At 36.6% G+C, this 27,200-nt stretch overlaps 2 protein-coding genes across 4 annotated transcripts; both read left to right on the forward strand.

Moving 5' to 3' along the window:
• The first annotated feature begins 257 nt into the window (after window positions 1-257).
• LOC111894270 (protein trichome birefringence-like 23) lies at window positions 258-2,427 on the forward strand. The gene is made up of 3 exons (XM_023890347.3): window positions 258-804; window positions 1,064-1,350; window positions 1,429-2,427. The coding sequence occupies exons 1-3, from the start codon at window positions 567-569 to the stop codon at window positions 2,200-2,202; spliced, it is 1,299 nt and encodes a 432-aa protein (XP_023746115.1). The 5' UTR covers window positions 258-566; the 3' UTR covers window positions 2,203-2,427.
• Window positions 2,428-6,006: 3,579 nt separating this feature from the next.
• LOC122194373 (protein trichome birefringence-like 23) lies at window positions 6,007-27,051 on the forward strand. Of its 3 annotated transcripts, none has more exons than XM_052769164.1 (3): window positions 6,007-6,323; window positions 6,631-6,908; window positions 26,082-26,894. In XM_052769164.1, the coding sequence occupies exons 1-3, from the start codon at window positions 6,041-6,043 to the stop codon at window positions 26,847-26,849; spliced, it is 1,329 nt and encodes a 442-aa protein (XP_052625124.1). In that variant the 5' UTR covers window positions 6,007-6,040; the 3' UTR covers window positions 26,850-26,894. The 3 variants fall into 3 exon arrangements, with proteins under 3 accessions (XP_052625124.1, XP_023746112.1, XP_023746114.1); XM_023890344.3 differs by lacking the exon at window positions 26,082-26,894 and adding an exon at window positions 7,018-7,880; XM_023890346.3 differs by lacking the exons at window positions 6,007-6,323; window positions 6,631-6,908 and adding exons at window positions 25,050-25,360; window positions 25,676-25,968 and having other exon boundaries at window positions 26,082-27,051.
• Window positions 27,052-27,200: the final 149 nt, after the last annotated feature.

The raw sequence follows: 27,200 nt of genomic DNA on the forward strand, positions 1-27,200 counted from the left end.
CTACAAAGTTCTTCATGAGTAATTGAAAGGTTATGCATTTAAATCATCTCATTCGAAATGTTCATTAAATTACCACGAATAAGATCAAATAACAAAAAAAGGGATTGATTTTGATTTCATGAAAATTGAAGGGGTTGAACGGCTATTCCCTGTAAGTACATGAAATCTACATAGTCATTAAATTAACCCTAGAGTTTCGCCTAATTAGGAATAAGAGTGGCTGCAACAATTTCTATTAGAGAGCCAAAGGATCCCTAATTATGCCTTAATATGTATATCTGCGTCAGCGAGTAACTTGTGTTAGTTGTGTATACATAGTTTAATAGTTATATACCTTTTTTTTTTCGCAATAAATTACTCTCAAATGTCCAATCTCTCTCTTCCCATCTCTGATCTGTTGATTAAGAAAAAAAAACCATTATCGTCATTTGTCGGTTTTCTCTGTCAGAATCTCCTTTATTTCTTAAATTTATGACCTTTCATTTTTCATTTGGGCTCTGTGAGGAACAAAATCCCTATCGATTTAGACTGTAAACTGTAAAGGGAGTGGGAGTGAAGGGGGGAAAATGAAGCAAAATTGGTGGAGGTCAGCTTACAAGCAGAATCACTTGGTGTTCAAGTTAGGGATTTCGATTTTGTTCGTGGGTTTTGGATTCAGACTTCTTTTCTCACAATCATCCAGTGTGATCCCCGATGTTTCTGATAATAATATTGATACCCCTGTTGCGGAGAAGAATGTGAAGCCGATTCCTTTAGATGTTTCTGAATCTCCCAAAATAGAACTGAATCATATTCATCCCAAAGGTATCCATGATTGTATTTTAGCTAGCTTTTTTTTTTTGTTCTTGTACTGTCGGTCGAGATTTGAACTGTTTTCAGTTTTGATCTGCATTTACTTGTGTTCCTGAAATAGAAACGGACTAAAACTTGTGGGTTTTACTATTTACCCAATAATGCCATCGCCCAGAATAAATCTCGATGCATCTGTTCAACCATATTCGTACATTTACTTGGCAAAATTACTTTTTGGAACTGAATCCGTTTCTTGGAAATTGTTGTGAAGATGATGAAGACAAGTGTGATATTTTGGATGGTGAATGGGTACCATATTCGGGCGGAGCACCATACACCAATAACACCTGCAGATGGATCGAAAGTCATCAAAACTGTATGGGAAATGGTAGGCCGGACACAGGGTACATTAACTGGAGGTGGAGCCCTAAATCTTGCGAATTACCTCGTTTTGATGCGAAGAAATTTCTGGAAACGATGAGGGATAAATCGTGGGCTTTTGTTGGCGACTCAATAACTCGGAATCATCTTCAATCCTTCATCTGTCTTCTATCTGAGGTACGACTTTTTGTGGTACGTTTCTTGATGTTTAGCTTCCAATTCCAGAAATATTTATCTGTATCTTATCTCCTCTAGGTAGAAGATGCTGTTGAGCTTTTCCATGACAAAGATTACAAGAACAGAAAATGGCAATTTCCATCCTACAACCTTACAGTCTCAGTTATTTGGTCTCCGTTTTTAGCAAAAGCAGACATTTTTGAAGACATCGATGGTGTTTCATCTTCAGAAATACAACTCCATATTGACATTCTTGACAAAACTTGGACTGAACAATTTCATACATGGGATTACGTGTTGTTTTCATCTGGTAAATGGTTTATCAAAACAGCAATCTACTTTGAAGAAAACACTATTTTAGGTTGCCATGGTTGTGAAGGAAAGAACTTCACTGATCTTGGTTTCAATTTTGCTTATCGAAAAATCATAAAGAATTTATATGATTTCATTATGAATTCAAACAAACAAAGTACAATTATTTTCAGAACATCAACCCCAGATCACTTTGAAAATGGGTCATGGTCAACCGGTGGGACCTGTGATAGAAGGGTGCCAGCTAAAGAAGGTGAATTTGAGTTGACCGATTTGAACATAAACCTACGAGAGATTGAATTGCCTGAATTTGAAAAAGCAGAAGCTCGAGCTTCTGAAAAAGGGAAGAAATTGAAACTTCTTGATGTGATGCCTCTTTCGTTGGTGAGACCAGATGGGCATCCAGGTCCATATAGACATTTTTACCCTTTTGCAAAAGATAAGAAAGCTAAAGTTCAGTATGACTGTTTGCATTGGTGTTTGCCTGGACCAATTGATCAGTGGAATGATTTGTTGATGAAGTTAGTGGTAGATGATTGATGTAATGGCTTGTGAATAGTGTTGAGAACTCCATTGGTATCCACTTTGAGGTTTTTTAACCTTTTATAACTTTATAAGTATATGTTGTTTCCACCAATTCTTAGGGTTTAGAGGTGTATTATTATTCCTTGTTGTTTTTTAGTAGAGAAATCTTAAATGGTTGTAGATTGAACAGACTTATGCTTGTATAATATGGGCTTAATGGAGTATTTGTGATGTTTCTCATTCGTCTGTTTTATTTTCTTTGTCTTATGAATCCTGTTCTTAGGTTGAGTATGGTTTGGTTTTTGCCTAAAACCAAAATCGAATAGAAAGAATCAAGTTTCTAGCCGACAACAATTATCAAAGGACCCTTTGTTTGGGCTTGGGTTCAAATGTGCGTCGTAGATTCCCTTTCTAATTTTGCTTTTTCCATGTAACTTGGTTAAAATTTGACCAATTTAATCGATGAAGGTGTTAGTATATTGCTAATGTGGCATCTCATTTTACATCTTAATAAAAATCGTAAAATAATACCAAAAAATATTCTTGGTAATTTAGTATCATATGCATTTTGGGTAATTGGAATTGTGAGAGTGTCAAATGAGATTCTAGACTATGACTGTATAAGAGTCATGTGGTGTGAAGTATACATTTATATAATGTTAGTTTGACCTGGATCAGATTAATGAATGACAATGGTTAAGGGCCCACTCTCCTTAGATCTAGGGACACCACCCTTATAGGGTTAGGCAGTAAAGGCCCTTGCAGTAGCACAAGATAAATGGAGTTTACACACTAGTAAAGGCCTTGCAGTAGCACAAGATAAATGGAGTTTACACACTACAAGTGTAGTTGAAAAGATTGAATAGAAATAATGATACTCATATAAGTCATTAATTTGGTACATACTATTATACTACTAAGACTTGGGGGAGTGGTGCGTTAAGGGGTTAAGGGAGTGCAGTCTCGCCGCCGTGGCAACGGAACACCGTCCCCTAAGTGCGGTCTAGGCCGCAGTGCGGTACAAATTTGTTGTACTCTCCACTCTCTCTCTCTCTCTCTCTCTCTCTCTCTCTCTCTCTCAACCAATCCCCTTTTTTTTCTTTTCTCTCTCTTTACCTTTTTCCCACTCCCATCATGCGGTTTCACAGTGTTCAAATGAGAAAAGTTATGAGTTGGCGTCTACATGGCATAGGAAGGAGTGCGGTTTTTGTGGCACCACTCCCTCCAGCCTAAGGTTAGTCGTTGATTGAGTCAACTATCCTAGCTAATGCCAAGGGGTCACAGGTTGTCGGGGTTCATCATATATTTTTATCGTTAATTGTTAGACTTAGATACCTATAACATGCTCTTGAAGTAATATTGTTGAAATAGATGTTGGAAAAGGGGGTTGGTGTTGAATTGGCGAGCCTTTGTAACATATTCACAAAATATGGGTATGGTTGAAGTGTTGTGTTTAATTTGTACAAACTAATAATAGACTGTGTTGTAAGAATCCCGACAAGTCTTAGATTAGTCCCTAGTTGTTACCTGACGACTATGACGCTCCTAACGATTAATCTATGCCTAGAAAAAGAATGAATATGTAGAAGCCGATGAATTTTTAACAATTTTAACAAGTTTTATCTCAATAAAAACTATTTAAGGAATGATTAGTATTGTATTAATCATATTAACTTATTGTGTTATGATATTAGTGACATTTACCAACTTTTTTTTTTATGATATTAGTTATATTTATTTATTTTTTTTAAATCTAATGAATATACAATAAGAGTCTCTGACTAGTTGCTGATTAATCCTCGACTACACCGACTAATCCCTAGGTGGTAGCCGACTGACTTAGTACCATATAACGACTTTTACAACTTTCTCAATAGGTGAATTAATATTTGGTGTGTTTGTTTTTTTTTCTATGATTTGATTTTATTTGACTGATAAATAATTGATAATAAAGAAACAATGAATTTGTGGTTATAGTGTGGAAATGTGTATATAGTTTGTTAGTATATAACTATTTATAGGTAAAAATTGATTTTTTACAAAGCCTTCAACGGTCATGAGACCGTTTGGTCTTTCCCTCTCTCCTTTATGATGACCCATAGCAGACTCCACTCCACGCCAACACCACAAGACACAAGGGCGGTGTTCACACGTAGAAATGCCCCTCAAATCATCTTTACACATCTTACTTAGCCACCGTACTTTATGGTCTAACGGGTGGGGAGGAGAGAGAATGTAGGGTCCATTAGATTAAGCCATGAGCCTATTTTATATTCTTATTTATATAAGGTTAAATCGTTAATATGGTCAGACAATATTAAAGCATTCTACACTACAAAATGATATCAGAGCTATAGGTTAAAACCCTACTGTTTACCACAACATGTAGTCGTCACCAAACTAGAGCTCCTTCCTTGGCTTCTTGTACTGCTTCATCTACTTCTGCCTCTTCCTGTCTCCTCCTTGGATGGTCCCTACCTCCAAGCAGCCTTCTATCTCTTCCTCAACCCTCGACTGATCTCTTTTTATCCGAATCTCTTTTCCGAGTCAACCTCTTTCGATGTTGTTGTTGCCTCCCTCTGATGACACCTTTTCCACCGGGAAAGCTCTGATTTTTAGTCTTCTCTCTCTCTCTCTCTCTCTCTCTCTAAATCAACATTGTAGTTGCCGATCTCTTTTCCGAGTCATCCGTGTCCGGTGCAGCTCGATGCCTCTTTCTTTCTTGCTGTTTTTTTTTCGGACCGCTCTATCACCCAACACCATGATAGTCGTCTCTCTCTCTCTCTCTCTCTCTCTCTCTCTCTCTCTCCAACAATATGACCTCTAGCCGCCGCTTCTTCTCCGACTAACAATCATTGTTAGCCGCCAATCGTTAAAGCTCTGCCACCATCGTTACTATTGTCTTCGTTTATTTTTTATGTTTTGTTGTTTTGTTGTTTTGTTTATTTTTCTAGTTTAATATTCTCTTCCTCGTCAAATTGCAAAGAGTTGTTAGTGATTAGCATTAAATTAATACCCTCATTATGATCATGCAAAACCAAGAGCCCATTTTAAGTTCATATTTATATAAATATGAGGTTAAATCCTCATTACTTATGATCATGCAACATCAAACTGTTATATGTTATAAGAAAATAAGGAGATGGGGTAAATTGATATTTTATAGACATTTAACGATTCATTTTAGATCATGGTTATCAAAATCGCGATCATGATCGTACGATCCTAGGTATGAAAAACGATCCGGATCGTAAAAAGATCGTATTTGGGGTAGGATCGCAGGTAGGATCGTAAGATCGTAGGATCCAATCCTACCTTCCCTTGATTTTTTTTTTTTTTTTACAAATGAATTTTTTTTACCACTTTATGTCTTTTACCCTTTACCAATTTACCATTTATCATTTTTTATTATGGCTTATGACTAGTATTTGAAGTTTTTATAACTTTTAAACGAAAAATTGAATGTTTGAAATATTTTTCATGATTAAAAATTATAAATTAAAATTATATTTTATTTTGTGGGATTTTAGGATCCCGATCCCGATCTTGCAAACCCAAAAATGATCATAGGTAGGATCTCGATCTTGAGAACCTTGTTTTAGATGATGACAATTTTAGAGACTGCACTCAACTTTTAGAAATTAGATTACGAGGCATATCAAAAATCGAAGAATTTGACTTAAATTTCACATGGTGCAAACCACATTGATCAAAATTGCAAATTACACTTAGTAATAATAAAAGTTGAAAATAAAAGAATTATTTCAATAGACTGTCTATAAAGTATATACATTACGTAACGTAGTATTTTGTCAACGCATGGAAAACAATATGGGTCACTCCTCTTAAATATATGAGCTTCCTTTGTGGGGAAATAGACTGTAAAGAAACTATGAGTGAAATTGTAATGAAGCAAAATTGGTGGAGGTCAGCTTATAATCACTGGGTTTTCAAGTTAGGGATTTTGATGTTGTTAGTGGGTTTTGGATTCAGATTTCATTTATCACAATCGTCCAGTGTGATTCCCAATGTTTCTGATAATAATCTTGGTACTCCTTTTATGACGAAGAATGAGAAGCCGATTCCTTCAGATTTTGCCGAATCTCCCGAGGAATTAAACCAAATTCGTCGTAATGGTATCCATTTCGTACTTGTATATTGTCGTTCATTTTCTACATAATAGATTTTAGTTTTCTGCAGCTTCTATCTACAATTACTTGTGGCCACGGGATAAGATTTGTGGATATTAATGTAATAAAAACAAGACTTGTATTTTTAGTATTTACACAATAATATCATAGCCAGAATAAATGTGGATGCACATATCTGTTCATGTTCAGCCATATTCATACATTAAACGTGTTTTTTGAAAAAAAAAAAATACAAACTTTCTGGAACTGAATGCGTTTCCTGGAAATTGTTGCGACGATGATGATGAATCAGAAAAGTGTGATATTTTCGATGGCGAATGGATACCAAATTCCGGCGGAGCAGCGTACACCAATAACACCTGTAGATGGATTGAAAGTGATCAAAATTGTATCGGAAATGGTAGGCCGGACACCGGGTATCTTCACTGGAGGTGGAGTCCCAAAGCTTGTGAATTGCCTCCTTTTGATGCCAAGAAATTTCTTGAAATGATGAGAGGTAAAACGTGGGGTTTTGTTGGCGACTCCATAACTCGGAATCATTTTCAATCCTTCATTTGTCTTCTGTCTCAGGTAAAGCTTTCTTGATATTTAATTTTGAAATCAAGAACTAGTTTATTATATATTTTCATATGAACAGTTATGATCTCTGGTGTTTTTGTATCTTGTCTCCTTTATTTAGGCAGAAGATCCTGTTGACTTTTTCCACGACAAGGATTACAAGATCCAAAAATGGCATTTTCCATCGTACAACCTTACAGTATCCGTTATTTGGTCTCCTTTTCTTGTAAAAGCCGAGACTTTTGAAGATATAAATCATATTCCGTCATCTGAGATACAAATCCACGTTGACATTCTTGACAAAACCTGGAGCCAACAATTTGACACATGGGATTACGTCTTGTTCTCTTCTGGTAAATGGTTTGTAAGAACAGCGATCTACTATGAAAACAATACCATTCTCGGCTGCCATGGCTGTGAGGGAAAGAACTACACTGATATTGGTTTCAACATTGCTTACCAGAAAGTCATAAAGAATCTTTTTGATTTCATTATGAATTCAAACAAACAGAGTACGATTATTTTCAGAACATCAACCCCGGATCATTTTGAAAATGGTCCATGGTCAAGTGGCGGGACTTGTGATAGAAGGGTGCCAGCTAAAAAAGGCGAGTTTGAGTTGGGAATATTTAATAGAATCCTACGCGAGGTTGAATTGCCAGAATTTGCAAAAGCCAAAGCTTCTGAAAAAGGGAAGAAATTGAAACTTCTTGATGTGATGCCTCTTTCGTTGGTGAGACCAGATGGTCATCCAGGTCCATATAGATATTTTTACCCTTTTGCGAAAGATAAGAAAGCTAAAGTTCAGTATGATTGTTTGCATTGGTGTTTGCCTGGTCCAATTGATCAGTGGAATGATTTGTTGATGAAGGTAGTGGTAGATGATTGATGTAATGGCTTGTGAATAGTGTTTAGAACTCCATTGGTATCCGCTTTGATGTTTTTAACCTCTTATAACTTTATAAAAATATTTTGTTCCACCGATTCGTAGGGTTTAGAGGTGTAGTATTATTCCTTGTTTTTTAGTGGAGAAATCTTAAATGGTCTTAGATTGAACAGACTTATGCTTGTATAATATGGGCTGAAGGGGGGGGGGGGGGGTTATTTGTGATGTTTCCCATTTGTTTATTTCATTTTCTTCGATTTATGAATCCCAGTCTTGGGTTGAGGTTTGGTTTTTGCCTAAAACCAAAATCAAATATAAAGAGTCCAGTATCTAACCTATAAAAATTGAGTTCGTTCGTGTTTGGGTTCAAACGAGTCTTTGTGTTTTTGTTTTTTAAAGGGAATGAATCTTCCTTTCATTTCACTTTAATTCTTTTCGATTTGAGAGGACATTATGTAAGAAATATTAGCATGAATCTTTTTTGTTTGTGGTTTTTTCTTTTTCCTTTTTCTTCTTAATTTTTCCAATAAATAAACTTAAACGTAATGATCTTTTCTCAATCTTCCCACTTTTTTTCTTTCCTGTCGTAATAGTCATTAGACTCTCCAGGATAGAGTTTGAGTTATATTATAAAGAGTAAATTACACGAATGATCCCTATGGTTTGGGGTACGGGTGAGCACGGTGCGGTTTGGTGCGGTTATTAGCCAAAAACTTCACCACTAACCGCAAATGCGGTTATATTTGCGGTACGATTAGACGGTTATTTTTGCTGTGCCGTTTTGTTTTGTCTGTGTTGCGGTTATTAACCGCATTGATTTGATGCAGTTATTTTGTGTGGTTTTTAACTACAGTTTAGAGCTCAAATAGTTTTAAAAGTTCAAACATATTACTTGTAATAAAAAAACATAAGGTATAAGATAATTAACTATTTAACTTAAACCACAAACAACTAATATCTTAAAAACGTCAAATCAATAGTAATTAACAATAAATATCTTAAAATTCTCTAATTTCATCATTTTTTAAAGTTAAACATAAGAAAAACTAACACTTTTATCTTCTAGTATTTTATCTGTCTTTCATTCATTAAACTTGTCTTATTTTTAATACTTAATAAACTAATAATTGATAAAAAAAAATGTATATAATATATGAGGTGCGGTGCGGTTTTTGGAAACTAATAACCGCACTGCACCACAAATTTGCGGTTTTTGAAAAACAAAAAACCTCACAATCGGTTTTTATTGCGGTTGCGATTTTTCGGTTGCGGTTTATTCGGTTTTTGCGGTTAATTTTAGTTGCTATGCGGTTTTTGCTCACCCCTAATTTGGGGTAATTTGCGTGCTTGGTTCCTAACTTATTTTTTTTAACTCAGAAGGTCCTTAATATTTGTTTCTTTACGCGTTTGGTCTTTACTGTTTGTTTTAGTTATGCGTTTGGTCCTGTCTTACTTAAAAAAAACTATTATTTAAATATAGAAAAATGTTGGGGTAGGTAAGGTAAGGTGAGGGGTGGGGTTAGGGGTGTGTTTATTTAAATAAATTAAAAAATCAATAGCAAAATAGTCTTTTTAGGTAAGACAGAGACCAAGCGAGTAACAAAAACAACCAATATGAACCTTCCGAGTTAAAAAAATAAGTTAGTGACCAAATGTGCAAATTACCCTAAACCATGGGGACCATTCGTGTAACTTACTCTATATAAGTCTTTATCCACAATATTCAAGTAAGAAAACTCATAGAGAGTAAGTTACACGAATGGTCCCCATGGTTTTGCGCGTTTGGTCCCTAACTTATTAAAGTAATTAACTTTTCGGTTTGTTCGCATCTAGGTAACTATTTTTTTGTATACATCTACGTAACGAACTTTTTGGAAGTGTTTACATATGACCGACTGTAGTACGTTACATCAGGTCATAATGATAATATGCGAACACTTCCAAAAAGTTCGTTACCTAGATATATAAAAAAATAGTTACCGAGATTTGAACAAACAGAAAAGTTAAGAGTAAATTACATGAATGGTCCATGTGGTTTGGGCAATTTGCGCGTTTGGTTCTTAACTTATTTTTTTAATTCAGATAGTCCCTAATGTTTATTTTTCTTGCGTACTTGGTCTATGTCTTACCTAAAAAGACTATTGTACCCTTATTAATTTATTTTTAAATTAATTTTCTTATTTATGTATTTATTTTTTATATATTAAAAAAATTAATAGACCCCACATATCCGTATCTCCTCATCCTAAACCTAAAACTACATTTGAAAATTTTAATTTGGGTCCCACCAGTCACCACCCCATCTCTCATCCCCCTTAACTTCTATTTCCTTTTGTCTTTAGGACATCGACGTCTTTATCATCCCTTCATTTTTTTGTTCTTCAACTCCGACAAACCAACACCACAACCTATTGTATATTCCTCGAATTTTCCATCGCTACAACTCAATGCATCACAATCCTTGCAACAAAAGAAAATTGATACCAGAAAGAAAAAAAAATTAGAAAACCACATCAATTGAAAACCGTAACTTGAAATGCAAATCAAAACCTAAAACTCAATTAACAACAGTGTAAACTTTAACTCATCAAACGATGTATTTTTTTTTATATATTATTGGTCTCCATTTATGATCATTTTAGTCTCTAGTAAATTTAAATTTTTATATTTAATATCTTAAACAATAAAATTCTATAAAACGACGATGTTTTTTTTCCATGCCAAATCTACAATTTTTATTTTTTATTTTATTTATTTATTTATTTTTACCAAAGTAGTGTATTTAAAAAAAAGTATTTACCAAAATGATGTGGTTTTAAAAATATTTACCATTTAGGTAACTATTTTTTTATACACATCCATGTAACGAATTTTTTTGGAAGTGTTTACAAAAAAATAGTTATGCAGATATAAACAAACCTAAAAGTTAATTACCTTAATAAGTCAATTTCCCTTGAGTTGAAGGGTCGACTGAGTCATTTTAAAGTTAGAGTTAAAATCATCAATTAAAAACACTATTTTTTATGTGATTAGGTTATTTTTGGTCACTTAACTTTTGTTTTGTGCTCATTTGGTCACTTAATTCTTTTTAAGTTTTAAAAGGTTATCGAACTTGAAAATTTGTGTTAAAATGGTCATGAAACATTTTTTGGTCACTTAACTATTTAGTTTGTGCTCATTTGGTCGTTTTTAAAAGTTTTTTATATGGTAAATGTCATTATAGCACAATCTATTATCATCATTATCCAATTTGATCACTAAAGTATTTTTTTACGCAATAGGTCATTAAACTTACAATTTACTTGTCTATTAAGTCATTTTGGTTAGTATTTAATGGATCCCCCATTAACTAGTTATTCTAAATTACATGAATGATCCCTATGGTTTTAATATCTTTCATGGCTGGTTCTCACGAACACCGTTCATCATCGGCACCACCACCGTTCACTTCTAGCAGCCACCACCTTTCACCTCCGACCAAAATCGAAAATCTCCACCATATATGAAAATCGATATAATTCTGTTTCATCTTAAACCACTTTTCGAAACATCATTGATCTGTTTATAACATAAATACCCATAAAAGCATAACATCATAGTACAATAGATTATTTTTAATCCATGTGATTTTTAATCCTGTTTGAATGATTGCTTTTTAAATGTCCTTATTTTTCAATTGTAATATCGATCAATTTCCAAAATGAGATGTTAAGGAATGTAAATAATTTGACGTTAGATGTGATAAGTGCCATTTTAGCAACTATATTTATGGATCAAATTACATACGGGGTATTTTAAGCCTCTTTTTCAGAATATACTCATATTTAAATTAGCATATACTACTTCCCTTTCTTTTCTTATACTTCCTTAATAAAAGGTTCATGTCTTTACAATTAACCTTTTAATTCCCTTTAATTTTCTATCATAAATTTCATATATTCTTACAAAATATTTGTATGTTATATTTCTACATTTTTGCTCTAATAATAATGGTGTTTCGAGTTCTAGCATTATTATCACAAAATTTGATTTAGGCCTAATATCTCACCACGATGTGCTAGAGTGTACACAACGATGAGGTGTATGGTTAATGAAAGACGCGGATCCATTGGGCGCCATGAGATGGCAAGGAGGGTGCCACGATATGGGGAGTGTTTCAACCCAATCCCATGAAATTTTGGGTTTCTTCCATATGTAAAGTCCTAAACTAAAGGTTTAAGGCACCCTCTTAAGCCTCCAACCCTTTCATATGAAACCCTAGCCTCCATGCATGATTAAGGGCTTGATTTCTTAAGTTAGAGTTTATTATTTGGATTTTGGTGAAACTTGGGGAAATGAGAGGTTAATCTTGGTGCAAGGGAACAATAATCAAGGTTGGATATGACATTCTCTTCAGATTTCTGACTTGTTGGAGGTATAAAGTTTTAAAACCGACACTTATTCTTCTAGATTTAAGTTTGAGGTCATATTTAGGTTATTTTGGTCCCTTCCATGGATGCTCTTGGAGTTTGAGGAACTCCAAAGCTTAGTATGGCTCCCCTATGGTCAATATGTTCTATAGAATGGAAAAAAGAAGCCATGTTGGAGTCACCTTGTGTCCATGCACAAGTTTTGGCTCCATTAAGGACTTAATGGACTTATTATTGTAGATCTAACCTTAGAATTGAGTCCTAATGTATAAAGTTGGAAACTTTATTCATTAAGTCATTGAAAAGAAGTAGATATGAAGTTTTAGGTTTAAATCTATAAGGATTAAGCACTTAATGAAGATTTTGGCAATCTGAAAGAAGCGACGACATGGCCAAGGGCTTGCCACGAGGCGGAAGTGTTCAGATGCTTGACTGTTTTGTCCTTAGTTGGCCACGACATGGCCAAGATCTTGCCACGTCGTGAGGGTTGTAGACATGTTGACCGTTGACTTTTGACAAGTTTGACCTTGGGTTTAACCTATAGTTTTTGGGTTGCTGATCAAGGTGTGTACTTTGACTAGGTGACCATCGGTTTGCAAGATTATCCAGTACGAGGATTTGAGAGTGTTGCAGTGTTATCCAATTATGCATTTCAAGTGAGTTTCTTCACTATACTATACGCTACAGTGTATATAATTGTATGTCAGGATATAGGAGTAGTGGTATGCTGGTTAGAGTACCAGTAGGTGTGTAATTGCCTAGTAGAGTGTCCTAGGGTTGTATGAAGTCGCGTAGGATAGCCAAAGAACTCTTGATCTATGAGTTCTTGTATGTTCCTTGTTTGGTTGTAGTTATAGAGTGAGATCACCTTGTGTGAATTTGTAACATCCATTTCCAGGTAATGCTTTTTCTCGAGTTAATTATTTTAGTTATTAAGTGAGAAGCTATTAGGGTGGGCCATGATGAGGTGGCTAAGGCCCCACATCGTGGAAATTGTCCAATATAGATCATGAAGTTGTGTAGTGCCATGGCGTTGCATCCTATTTGTCATGACGTGGCGGCCATTTTTGTGTAAACCCTAGATCTCCTGGTTTGTATCCTATTTAAGGGCACTAACTCCTAGGACTTTCTTATTTGCCAACCTCCATCCTCTAAAATAGATCCCCACCCCAAAACATATCCTTTTGTGTGTATTCTAAGTGTTTGAAGCCATTTTTGTGAAGCTTTAAGGAAGGATAAGCTCATCTTGTGGTTTGTTAACTTGGTTCCAAATTCCAACTTAAATCATATATCTTTATCTCATTTCAGACCTTGTGGAGGTATAAAGTCTCAATATTGCTCTTTTTTCTCTAGATCTTGCTTTAGGTATTTATGAACTTTTTAGTCCCAATCATCTTGTCCTTGAAGTTTGAGTGTACTCCAAAGCCTTTGGATGCATATTTTTGCTTATATACCATGGTGTTAGTTTGAGAGTGGTCTTGCATGAATCATTTTGGTACCCAAGCCTTTAGTGTAATCATTAAGAATTTTGGAGTAAAGATCTTGACTTGGTGAGGTATTTTAATGGATAAAGTTGGAAACTTTATCCATCAAGACCTCTTAGAGATTTAGATCTGATTTGTGGAGCTCTTGGGTTAGGACATAGGAGTTTAATCCATTAAGTTGTCCTTGTACAATTTCCATGCCATGACAGCTTGCTTGCCATGACATGGAGATTGGTCTGGTCACGACTATTTTGTCTGGATTCTTCCATAGTGTGGTCACATGTCTATCATGGCGTGGAAAGTGAAGTTTGAAAGAGTTCAAGTTGAATGACCACGACGTAGAAGACAGCTGGAGTTGAATTTGATCATTGACCTTGACCGTTGACTTTTGACTTGGGTTGAAGTTTAGTCGAATGAATAGTTTTAGAAAGTAGACTAAGAGTTTACTTTATATGATTCATTAAGAGGTGTATAGCATCCGTATTTCGACTATGTGAGCCTGTTAGCTGTTGGCTACGTTGTGAGATGAGTCTTTTCACTATAATGTGTAGGGTGCTAGTTATCTTTGTGACTCTTGCGTGGAAGATCAGGATTTGGCCACTGGAATTTGTATGGAATACCACGGTTTGGCCCCTGGCATTTGCATGGAAGACTAGGGTTTGGCCCTTAACAATTGTATGAAAGACCAAGATCTACCCCTGACACTTGTACAAGTAAAGACCATGATTTGGCCCATGGCAGGAAGTAAGACTATGATTTGGCCCATAACATCCGTTAGAGCTTGAGATAGACCTATTATGTTATATATCATATGAGGTATTTTGGGGAACTCACTAAACTTTGTGCTTACAATTTTATGTTTAAAATGTTTCGGGTACTTTTGGTTCGAAAGGGAAAGGTCCGACTTAATCGGACAACATCCACCGGAGATTTATTCCACACTAGTTATTTAATACACTCTGATGTTTGAGAATTTTTACATACATTGATTGGTTTTGAAAAAAATGTGTGTATGGTTTTGGTGGTTAAAAATCAAAATTTTTACCTAGTATTTTTGGGTTGTTACTGAATTCAAACAAACAGAGTACATTTATTTTTAGAACATCAACCCATATCACTTTGAAAATGGATTATAGTCAAGTAACAGGACTTGTGATACAAGGGTACCAGCTAAAGAAAGTGAGTTTGAGTTGGGAATATAGAATAGAATTCTCTGAGAGGTTGAGTTATTGTTGTAACAATCAAAAAATGTTGGAAAAAGTTTCATTTTTAAAGTAAATAAAAAATCCATAAACTTCACAAGTAAAATAATCCAAAACATAAGTATATTATTTTCATAAATATAAAAGTGATCCTAAAATCCCATAGTACGGAAAAATCATCGGTGGATACAACACAATTAAGTTGGCTTATTGCCCCTGCTACTAGATGTAACACCTGTTCCAGGTATTAATTAATTTATCTAAGTTTTAGGGTTTTATGCATGGACTCGGCGAGTTGGGGTGCTCCAACTCGTTGAGTAGAGACTATTATGAGGATGCGGGACTTGGATACTACTCGACGAGTCGGAAGGCCCCGACTCAACGGGTAGGTGTTGTAGAGGAAACCCTAATTTTCAAGGGTTTGCACTGATACGTGCATATTTATACACATATTTATACAACATATCCTGATATTATAATTACTTTTATGCCCTTAATAGAACAAAAGATACTTAATTTGCTATGAATCATGTTGCAGGTATTAAAAAGACTTGTTTAAGCAAAAAGGAAGCTGGAAGCTGGATTAAAGAAGCTTGGAGTTGAAAGTTTGGACTAGAGCTCTAAAATGAAGGAAAATATGCCCAACACGTCGTGGTAATATCTGCCACGACGTGGTGTCTTGAAGATTCCCGATCAGATTCGATGACGTGTAGAATACGGGATAAACACAATCACCACGACGTGGTGCCCTGCTTTTCGGGGGAAGTATAAATATCTCACATAAACCTTCGAATGGGGACTTTTGGCTCTGGAGAATTCGAAGTTTTTTAAGGAAAAGGCACTGGAATTAAGCATTGGAAGCGAGAAACTCAATTACAATCATTAGGCGAAGGAGATCTAAGGCAACTAAACTCTACTTTTCGATTTTTCATTAGGAATAACGATGCCTTTACTTTTGAATCTCGATTTTATGATTTTGTTTGTTGAAATCATGAGCTAAACACTCATGACTTTCGTTTGGCTAGGATGAGTTGATTAAATATGATTGATTTCATAGTTAGGATTTAGTGATTTGGTTATTTGTTGACTTTTGCTTATTAAAGAACCTCAAGTATTTTTGATAACTGCTTTTAATCTGCTTATTGCTGAATTTGATTAGGATAGAATGACTATTTTACTTAATTGAATTTGAATCTTATGATCTCGTGACTTGCAAAATCGTAGGACTAGAGTTTTGATTAAAACCTAGGGGTAAGTAGAAAAGTGGGTAAAAAAGTATAGGACCAATATATGATGAAAAATCATATATAGAATTGAATCAATAAAATCAATTGGTCAATTAATTATAAGTCTAAGCAACTCGAACTAAACACTAGTGAACTTGTAAGTTTGTCCGCTTGATCACCGAATAAATAAGCTAGTTTGCTAAAGGATTAAATTGGTGAATACCAATTTGGTCATCTTAGGAATCGGTAGCCAAAGAAACTAAATCCATTGCACTTCTATGAAACAACCATAATAACAACAAACCCGAAGCTAAACGAAAGTCTCTTTCTCACCTTGATTAATTCATACTTGTTTGCTTGCTTAGCTTAGTGTTAGTTTAATTAAGTGAATTTTGAGTAATTTGGTAATTTAAGTATCTAGTCTTGCAAAACTAGGAAAATAGTAATTAGCTAATAGTAGAATAAAGTTAATTGAAACACTGTTCCTTGAGATCGACACTCGTTCTTACCATAGCTATACTATTGCACGATTAGGTACAATGTCTAGTGTGTTTAATAGTCTAGTTAAGTAAATTATTTTTATAAAATTAACTTGAATAAAATACAAGCATATTAAATTACACATCATGCACCCTATTTAAAGGACTTATGGATCATTTGTAGCCTCCCTCATCGTCCTTGCAATCCAGAAAGAAACCCTATCCGCATAATTGAGCTTCCTTGAGTGTGTGTGAGCCTTAGAGAGTGAAACTTGTGCCCTTGTGAAGGATTTTAGAGTTTGAAGAGGAAGGAGCAAGGAGAGGAACAGTAGATCCGACATCTACTCTGTATTGGCCATAATTTTGAGGTATAAAGTTGTTACCTTGATCTCTAGCTGCTTAGATCCCTTTTCTTGGAAGAAAATGGCCATTTTTGGTGCAAAATGGTGTCAACTTGGTTCTGGACTTATCACAAGGATATAGTTCCAGATCTGGACCTCTCTAGGTCCCCAACGACATAAATTTTCTCACTTTATCTAGATTAGCCCCTTTCCCTGCACTAAAACCTTGTAGGAAGCTTAGTTTTGATGTTATAACCTTGGAGGGCCTTGCATGCACGTAAAGTTTGCAACTTTACATGGTAACTGCACTAGGGGAGGTTGGATCTGAAGTTTGGGACCTTGGATCCTACTGGAAAGTACTGAACACAAAAAGGACTGAAGGAACTTGTCGAGTCCCTTAGTCGACTCGACGAGTCTGGTAAGGTTTACTCCTTTTTGAGATTTGGGGTGATTTCGGTGAGGGATTAGAGTTTTTGGTCTGCATGGGTTTTCGGTCTTTTGGACATTGAGGAACTCGACGAGTTAGATAGGTGACTCAGTGAGTTGATGAGTTACTCGGGTAACTCGACGAGTTGTTGGATGCACTCAACGAGTTGAAGTTAACATGGATTGTTGACCTTGACTTTGACCAGGGTTGAACAGGGTTGACTTTGAGGGTATTTATGGTATTTCGGGATCGTGATAAATTAAATACATGATGATTATAGGCAGTTGAGTTGGAGCAGCAGGTGGGGTATATTGGATCTTAGCTTGTCAGTTCAGCATCCGAGAGGTGAGTCTTCTCACCATACCAATGGGTCTAAGGCACCAAGTCCAACCCATTTTATGATATGTGATACACTAGTTGTAGTAGAGATATGTTGTGTGATAGTTAGCTATATGCTAAGCGGTATGCTAGTGATCATATGATATTTGCATGGAAGATCCCGGGGGGAGCCCATGACGCATTGGAGTAAGACCCTGTAGGGAGTCCACAACATCCTTATATGCTTATGTATGAGTTATGTAGTATGGTAGATACTTTTTTGCTATATAATATGCTAGTTGATTATTATGCTATTGTATGGAAGACCCCGGGGGGAGCCCGTGGCAATCGGATATAAGACCATGTGGGGGAGCCCGTTGCATTCCTAGGTAAAAACCATGAGGGGAGCCCATGACATGTAGGTAAAGGCCCTGAGAAGAGCCCACAACATCCTTATATGATAGTATGCATGGCTTATGTTATTTATGTAGCTGTTATAGCTAATATGATATGTGTTATGTGGATTGTGCGTGGGGTATGCTCTGGGGGACTCACTAAGCATTAGCTTACAGTTTGTGGACTTGTTTCTGGTACATCCGAGCCTAAGGGCAAGGGCAATGCTTGATGGCGCGGCGTGCACTCTCTCTCAGGCATTTTTATTGGACACTCTGATGTTTGGAAATAATATTGTTATGGATATGAATTTGAAAACAATTGTATTGATATTTCATGGATTATGGATAAGTGTTTTGGGCTATTTAAAAATGAAAATTTTCTTTTGAAAAATTGGGTTGTTACAAGTTGGTATCGGAGCCTTGGTTTGAGGGATTCAGGCACACCCTCGGGTGTGTCGGGACTCAAACTAAGGAAATGGTAAAACTGTTTTCAAAAATAAAAATGAAAGTTAAAACTTTTAAAGAATGGAAAAGAGGAGAGTGCAACATGTGTGATCGGCCGAGCCAAGTAAGTAGTTCCCTAATATGTTAGCCATGTTATACTGATGCTTGAGCTATGATAATCGTATGGATCTTGCTATGTGTATGCTTTTAAAATTGTATACGGTTAGGAGCTTATAGCCTTAGAATGATTGATTTGGCCTTATTTCTTTTTCTTCGTCTGGTTGTGGTCCTAGGGTAGAATCTATTATTCGAAAGTCTATTTGATCCTTTTATGTGTCTAATTTGCATGCATAAAGGCAATCGATTATGATTGGTATGATTGATATGGGTAGAGCAAATCTTAGGGTCGCCTAGGGTTTGAGATATGCGGTAGTATGTGGGATATGATTTATTTTGAGACGAATTGGAGTTATCAGGTAGACCCCTGGGAGGTACAGGTAGGTGTGGAAGGTAGTATTGGGCCCGTATTACTGAAAGCACAGGACCTGTACTCGAACTAGTGTTAGACCTGGAAGCTCTAAGGAGGATCGATGTGGGAGGATCCCCTCTATAGACATCCTGATCAATATGTTTTATGGTATTGCAGTACAGTATGTGGTGACACGACACGAAGCTGGGGGATCAGAATCGGGATCTGGATCTGGATCTGGGTCGGGCGATGGCACCGAGCCCATTGACGAGAGGTTGTGCAAGCTCATCGCAGCTGAGGTTACGAGGGACATCCTTGACGGCACCCCGGTTATCTTTGGGACAATCAAGGAGAGCATGACAAAGATTTTAGAGGAGAGGCTCAGGGAATTTAGAGCCAAGATTGTGGCAGGCCAAGTCGGGGCTCGAACTCCCTTGTTCCGGGAGTTCAAAGCGTGTGGGGCACCAGAGTTTTTCGGGGTCAAGGACCCCATTGTTAGCCGACATTGGGTGGTGGATATCGAGAACGCCCAACATACGAGTTCTTGCCCGAATGTTGCAAAGGTGGGTTTGCTTCATGTATGCTGAGAGACAGAGCCCGAGACTGGTGGGGTGAGGTGACTAGTTAGGTATGAGAAGTTGGTATGGCTGAGAGCTTGAGATGACACGGTCCGAGTTTGTTCGGCAATTTGATTTGGAGTTTGCACCACCTATCGAGGTGCAACGACTAGTGAGGGAGTTTCATGACCCACAACAGATCACCGAGACTATGGCGGAGATCACCGCCAAGTTTCGGGAGCAAGCATTACTGATCCCACAATATGCTACCGATGAGGACATGCGGAGGATGAGATATCCCTCTATGCTGAGGGATGATATCCGGGAGTTTGTGGGCTTTACAGAGTGTAAGACCTTGAATGAGATGGTGAAGAAGGCCCGTGAGCGGGAGATGGAGCTGGACTTCTGGACCAAGCGGAAGCCGGAGCATGTACAGGCAGCGGTAGGTCAGGCTAAAAAGCCTAAGACCTCAGATACTTCCAGTAGGGGCCAGCAGGGTCGGGGCCGATGTGCCAAGTACGATAAACCGCATAGTGGAGCTCGTCGGATAGCAGACTCAGAATGATACGCATGTGGCGAGCCGGGTTACTTGAGCAGGGATTGCTCCAAGAAGGGCCTTATATGTTTCCACTTCAACCAGACTGGCCATAAAAAGGCCGATTGTCCGAGGTTGCAGGGAGGGGGAGGAGCAGTGGCAGAGCCTGCGCCTGCCACGATGAGGACTACCGATGGCCGCCCTGCTAAGGCGGATGCTCCAGCAGTGAAGTGTCGCGCATTTCAGTTGACTACCGAGGAGGCTCGGGTAGTGCCATACATTGTGGTTGGTATGTGTTTATTCTTCTCTGCTCTATGTTTATTTGCATTGCTTACGTGTACATTTTGCTTATGTATAGGGACCTTTTTGGTCAATGGTATGTCGGCTCACGTTCTATTCGACTCGGGTGCTACCCGGTCATTTGTATCTCTTGCACTTAGCAAGAAGTTTCGGGATGCGCCGGGGACTTTGGGTTCTCCGCTTGAGATTCAGATTGCGGATGACCGCACTGTGAGTGCTGTGGTGGTGCATCGGGACTGTGTCCTTGAGATTGCGGATGACTGCACTGTGAGTGTTGCGAGGGTGCATCGGGACTGTGTCCTGAATGTTCTTAGGGAGAGGTTTCGTGTTGATCTACTCCCAATACCATTACAAGGGATGAAGGTGATTGTCGAGATGGATTAGTTGGTGAACAATGGGGCCATGATCGATTGCGAGCGCCAGTTGGTGAAGGTTCGAACCCCAAGTGGGGGAGAACTAGTTATTCATGGTGATAGGGTCTCACAAGGGCCAACCCTCTGTTCAGCTGCGAGGGCTAGGAGATTGCTTCATCAGGGTTGTTCAGGATTTTTGGCTTATATCTCAGATACGAGGGTTGAGGCCACGACAGATGTGGGCAGTGTGCCGGTTGTACAGGAGTTTCGGGATGTCTTTACCGAGGAGTTACCGGGAGTGCCTTCAGAGAGGCAAGTGGAGTTTCATATTGATTTGGTGCCAGGTGCCGCTCTGATAGCGAAGGTACCGTACCAGATAGCACCTCCCGAGATGTAGGAGCTATCTATGCGGCTTCAGGAGCTGCTAGACCGAGGGTTTATCCGTCCGAGCAGTTCCCCGTAGGGGGCTCCGATCCTGTTCGTGAAAAAGAAGGATGGATCCTACAGGATGTGCATTGATTACCGAGAGTTGAAAAAACTAACGGTGAATAACCGTTATCCATTATCGAGGATCGATGATTTGTTCAATCAGTTGCAGGGTGCATCTTGGTTTTCCAAGATTGATCTTCGGTCGGGGTACCATCAGATGAGGATTCGGGATGAAGATATACCAAAGATAGCTTTCAGGACTCGGTACGGGCACTATAAGTTTGTGGTGATGCCATTTAGGCTCACCAGCGCCCAGCAGTGTTCATGGATCTCATGAACAGAGTGTGCACACCGATGCTGGATCGGTCGATGATCGTTTTTATTGATGATATTCTGGTCTATTCTAAGACCAAGGAGCAGCATGAGCAACATCTGAGAGAGGTATTGGAGACTCTGAGAGTGGAGAAACTTTATGCTAAGTTCTCCAAGTGTGATTTCTGGCTGCGAGATGTTTAGTTTCTGGGGCACATCATCAATCAGGAGGGCATTTTGTTTGATCTAGCCAAGGTTGAGGCAGTGATGCGGAGAAGTACCGAGGAACGCATCCGAGATCCGTAGCTTTTTGGGTTTAGCGGGCTATTATCGGAGATTCATCTAGGATTTCTCCAATATTGTTGTGCCTTTGACCCGCTTGACCAAGAAGAATGTGACATTTCGACGGGGCACGGATCAACAGTTGGCTTTTGAGACCTTGAGACGGAAGTCATGTGAGGCTCCGATTCTAGTACTACCTGAGGGGTTAGATGATTTGGTGGTATATTGTGTTGCGTCCATCTCAGGGTTAAAGGTAGTACTGATGCAGAGGGGAATGTGATAACTTACTCCTCGAGGCAGTTGAAGCCTCATGAGGCTAATTACCCTACTCACGACTTTGAATTGGGTGCAGTGGTGTTTTCCCACAAGATTTGGAGGCACTATCTGTATGGGGTACGGTGCACTATTTATACTGATCACAAGAGTTTGAAGTATTTGATGGATCAGCAGAACCTCAAAATAAGGTTATTTTGGTCCTTTTATTGATTTTAATGGCACTTGTGAAAATAAGATAAAAGGGCAATGTAGTCTTTCTCTAATCATTTTCAATTGTCAAATGGGATTGGATTATTAAAGCTTGTATGGATTTTTAGGATTTTAGAAGGCAGTCAGGACAATATATCAATGTGATAATCTAAAGTATTGGGGAAAAATTAGAAATAAAGGGCATTGTGGTCTTTTTATGATTAATGTTTATTTGTCATTTGAAATAGCTTTTTACTTACCATTAGAAAAAGGAATTCCAATCCATCTCTTAACCTTTAATAAACCATCTTTTCTATCACTTATTTTTTTGTGTCCAAAATCTGAATTATGACGACTTGGTAAATATAGTAAATAGCAATGTAATTTGAATTTACACGTTTTTTTCCTGTTTTTTTTTTCAGTTTGTTTTGATTTTTTATCAAAGAAAGAAAAATCCCATTACGAGCATTTTCCATTTTCAGGTGTTATATGCACTAAAATAGCAATGTACTTTAAATTTAAATCTTTTTTTTTTCTATTTTTTATTTCATCTTTATTCGTCGCCAACGTGTAATCTCCGCAATAATTGTAACATGCTGCTTCATCTTGCCCAGATATACATTTACAGAGGCATGATGAAATTTTTTTTGGTTATTGTGTACTACCTTGAAGAAGACACTAAGAAAACCTGAGGTTATTGCTTCGTTGAATAGGCACTCCTCAAGTATCTCTTTTACTCTTCTTATTTCCTGAAAAATATATCTATATAAATTATAATATATATTCTTTAATATGATAATTTTCTACATACTACTTTCAAATATAAAAAATTATCAAAGTACTTTCTTTAATGTGTTTATTAAAATTCCATAATATAAATGCAAGTTGGTAAATAAACAAATAATTGAAATAAATTGTTATTATTGCATTTAGCTTTTCATGAATTATTTCTATCACAGGTATTAAATTTAAGAATTATATACCGTAATGGACATAAATATAAAAAGGTTTAAAATTTTTAATTGTCACATGGAAAGAGGGTGGTGAACCAACTTAGAGTGCTTCAACATTGGCAGACTTAAAGTCCACTTTTAAACCATTTCGGTGTATGTAAAGTAGGTTGTTATGTATCCAACAGTTTTTTGGGGTTGTTTCTTTAAAGTACGATTGTTCTTATTTATATTCCTTTTTTCCTTTTCCAAAATGATAAAAAATACATATAATGGATTTATCTCAAAAAAGGTAACTAGATGAAATGGTCATAAATTTGAGCAGCTTGAAACAGGAAGGCAAATTGGTCATAAATATGAGAACTATACTGATGAAAAGTCTTGGTCTTCAGCTGCTTTTTAAGGTTAGTTTTTCTTTTACCAGACAACTAAAACTAAAACTGAATATTTATTACTTAATTTTCTCATTATACTTCTGATTTTCACATTCATTTCCAGCAAGCTTTGTTTTGACTGAGGAAGAAGCCATATATGATTAGTGTTGGTACCCTTACATCTATCTTCCTATATCTTCTTTTGTTGGAATCCTTTTTCATTATTAGTATATTATTCAAAGATATTTAGCATGTAATTTAGTTGTTTACCATCAATACAGTATCTTTTGATTGATCATGATCTATGTTGTTAAATTTTTATAGATTTTTATTTTTATTTTTGATGAATATGAATGGACTGGTCAAGACATCTTCAGGTCAAGTCAGATATCTTGAGTGGGGGAAGAAATTGAGGAGATAATGAAAAATAGGAATGAGTTGGAGATGCTCTTTTTCCATCCATCTAAGATAGCAACATGTGATTTCTGTAGTTGGAATTGGATTTGAAAAGACTCAAATTTTTGCCATCTTTGAGCATCCAAAGCATGTATAGTAACCACATTGTTTATTTTTAGTTGTTACATTGAGTTTGAGATTATAGATAATTCTCATTTTTAATGTTTTTATTTTTTCATTATAACATGCCAGCACCCTATTCATTATTTTATGGATATATCATCATAAAAACTACTATGATACATCCCACTTGATCACTCCAAAATTACTCACATAGACGAAAAACAACTGGTCCAAAAAAGCGCTCAAGATATGAGGAATAAGTAGTCCATCGTAGAATACAAACACTTTAAAAACAATCGACCAAAAAAAGGTCACATATTTGGCCCCGCAATACGGGGTCACTCATCTAGTTGATAGTATAGATAGAAAGAATTGGTGGTTGCATTGTTGAAATATGTTATATAGTTGGTTAGCATTTTTAGGTAAAATTTTGATTTTTTTTTTTAAATCCTTCAATGGTCTTGAGACCATTTGGTCTTTTCCTCTTTCCTTTGTGAAGACCCATAACAAGCTCCGCTCACACCAGTAAGCCACCACCATAAGACATAGGGGTGGTGTTCACTCATGGGCATGCCCACCAAATCATTCTTACATGCCTTACATAGCCATCGTATTATATGGTCTAAAGAGTGAGTAGGAAAAAGTAAGTGGGGTTCATAATAATTTAAAATCTTAAATTATATAAAAATAAGAAAAAGAAAAAATATGGGTAAATTGTCATTTTACAAGCATTTGAAAAATGGTATTAATGTGTGGAACCATGTATTCAATTTAAATTGTAGGGTCAGTTTTATTTTATTTTATTTTGTTTTGTTTTTTATATGATTGATGTTTAAAACCATATCAAAATTGAGAAGTTTGACTAGAATTTAAATAGATGTAAACCATGGACCAAAAGTGACAATCTACTCTTAGTTATTAAAAGTTAAAAATAAAAGAATTTTTTAATAGTCTATATAAAATTAATTAAGTAGTTTTTGTTTTTAGTCAAGGAAAAGAATGTTGGTCGCCCCTCTTAAATATATAAGCTTCCTTAATTTGTGGGGAAATTGACTGTAAAGAAACTGAGTGAAGTTGTAATGAAGCAAAATTGGTGGAGGTCAGCTTATAATCACTGGGTTTTCAAGTTAGGGATTTTGATGTTGTTAGTGGGTTTTGGATTCAGATTTCATTTATCACAATCGTCCAGTGTGATTCCCAATGTTTCTGATAATAATTTTGGTACTCCTTTTGTGACGAAGAATGAAAAGCCGATTCCTTCAGATTTTGCTGAATCTCCCAAGGTTTTAAACCGAAGTTATCCTAAAGGTATCCATTTCGTACTTGTATATTGTCATTCATTTTCTATTATGGATTTGAATCGAGATTTTAGTTATCTGTAGTTCCGATCTAGAATTACTTGTATTCAATTCCTGCAATGGTCACGGGCTAAGATTTGTAGATATTAATGTAATAAATACAAGGCTCGTATTTTTAGTATTTACACAATAATATCATACCCCAGAATAAATCTGGATGCAGATATCTGTTCATGTTCAACCATATCCATACTTTAAACGTGTTTTTTTGAAAAAAATACAAACTTTCTGGAACTGAATGTGTTTCCTGGAAATTGTTGCGAAGACGATGATGAATCAGAAAAGTGCGATATTTTCCATGGTGAATGGATACCGAATTCGGGAGAAGCACCATACACCAATAACACCTGCAGATGGATTGAAAGTGATCAAAACTGTATGTCTAATGGTAGGCCGGACACCGGTTATCTTCACTGGAGGTGGAGTCCGAAAGCTTGTGAATTGCCTCCTTTTGATGCCAAGAAATTTCTTGAAATGATGAGAGGTAAAACGTGGGGTTTTGTTGGCGACTCCATAACTCGGAATCATCTTCAATCCTTCATTTGTCTTCTGTCTCAGGTAAAGCTTTCTTGATATTTAATTTTGAAATCAAGAACAAGTTTATTATATGGTTTCATATGAAAAGTTATGGTCTCTGGTGTAAGTTTCTGTGTCTTGTCTCCTTTAATCAGGTAGAAGATGCCGTTGAATTTTTCCATGATAAAGATTACAAAAACCGGAAATGGCATTTTCCATCCTACAACCTTACAGTATCGGTTATCTGGTCTCCTTTTCTTGCAAAAGCCGAGACTTTTGAAGATATAAACCATATTCCGTCCTCTGAGATACAACTCCACGTTGACATTCTTGACAAAACCTGGACCCAACAATTTGACACATGGGATTACGTCATGTTCTCCTCTGGTAAATGGTTTGTAAGAACAGCAATCTACTATGAAAACAATACCATTCTCGGCTGCCATGGCTGTGAGGGAAAGAACTACACTGATCTTGGTTTCAATTTTGCTTACCAGAAAGTCATAAATAATCTTTTTGATTTCATTATGAATTCAAACAAACAGAGTACGATTATTTTCAGAACATCGACTCCGGATCACTTTGAAAATGGGCCATGGTCAAATGGCGGGACTTGTGATAGAAGGGTGCCAGCTAAAGAAGGTGAGTTTGAGTTGGGAATATTGAACAGAATCCTACGCGAGGTTGAATTGCCAGAATTTGCAAAAGCCAAAGCTTCTGAAAAAGGGAAGAAATTGAAACTTCTTGATGTGATGCCTCTTTCGTTGGTGAGACCAGATGGGCATCCAGGTCCATATAGATATTTTTACCCTTTTGCGAAAGATAAGAAAGCTAAAGTTCAGTATGATTGTTTGCATTGGTGTTTGCCTGGACCAATTGATCAGTGGAATGATTTGTTGATGAAGTTGGTGGTAGATGATTGATGTTGGAGGGATTCCAATTTGATATAAAAACCAAATTTTCATTTTTTTTTTTTTTTTTTGCTGTCTTGGTTACGTAAAAATAGCAAGGGAATACGTGAATGTGTTGAAATGGAAATCCACGAAAATATTTAATAGCAAAAGCCAAAAAATATGTAGAAATTTTATTATGTAATAACACAACTGATTTGAGTGTAATGAAAAACTATAACGATCTTGAATCTCTAAAAGTATTCGTTTGTCGGCATATTAAAGTATTGATGAGTGGACATATTAATTTAAAATGGAAAGTTCCTCACTGCTAAAATTTTCAAATTATTCGTTTTTGGACATATTCAATTATTAACTGAATAT

The sequence above is a fragment of the Lactuca sativa genome, chromosome 3, assembly GCF_002870075.4.
Source record: "Lactuca sativa cultivar Salinas chromosome 3, Lsat_Salinas_v11, whole genome shotgun sequence".
NCBI classification, from domain to species: Eukaryota; Viridiplantae; Streptophyta; class Magnoliopsida; order Asterales; family Asteraceae; genus Lactuca; species Lactuca sativa.

Excerpts from the sequence above, each read along its gene's own strand:
- LOC111894270 (XM_023890347.3), top strand. The coding sequence starts at position 567 with ATGAAGCAAAATTGGTGGAGGTCAGCTTACAAGCAGAATCACTTGGTG. Across the intron at positions 805-1,063 it reads GAATCATATTCATCCCAAAG|ATGATGAAGACAAGTGTGAT; the intron begins GTATCCATGATT and ends ATTGTTGTGAAG. Across the intron at positions 1,351-1,428 it reads TCATCTGTCTTCTATCTGAG|GTAGAAGATGCTGTTGAGCT; the intron begins GTACGACTTTTT and ends TATCTCCTCTAG.
- LOC122194373 (XM_052769164.1), top strand. The coding sequence starts at position 6,041 with ATGAGCTTCCTTTGTGGGGAAATAGACTGTAAAGAAACTATGAGTGAA. Across the intron at positions 6,324-6,630 it reads AAACCAAATTCGTCGTAATG|AAAAGTGTGATATTTTCGAT; the intron begins GTATCCATTTCG and ends ATGATGAATCAG. Across the intron at positions 6,909-26,081 it reads TCATTTGTCTTCTGTCTCAG|GTAGAAGATGCCGTTGAATT; the intron begins GTAAAGCTTTCT and ends TCCTTTAATCAG.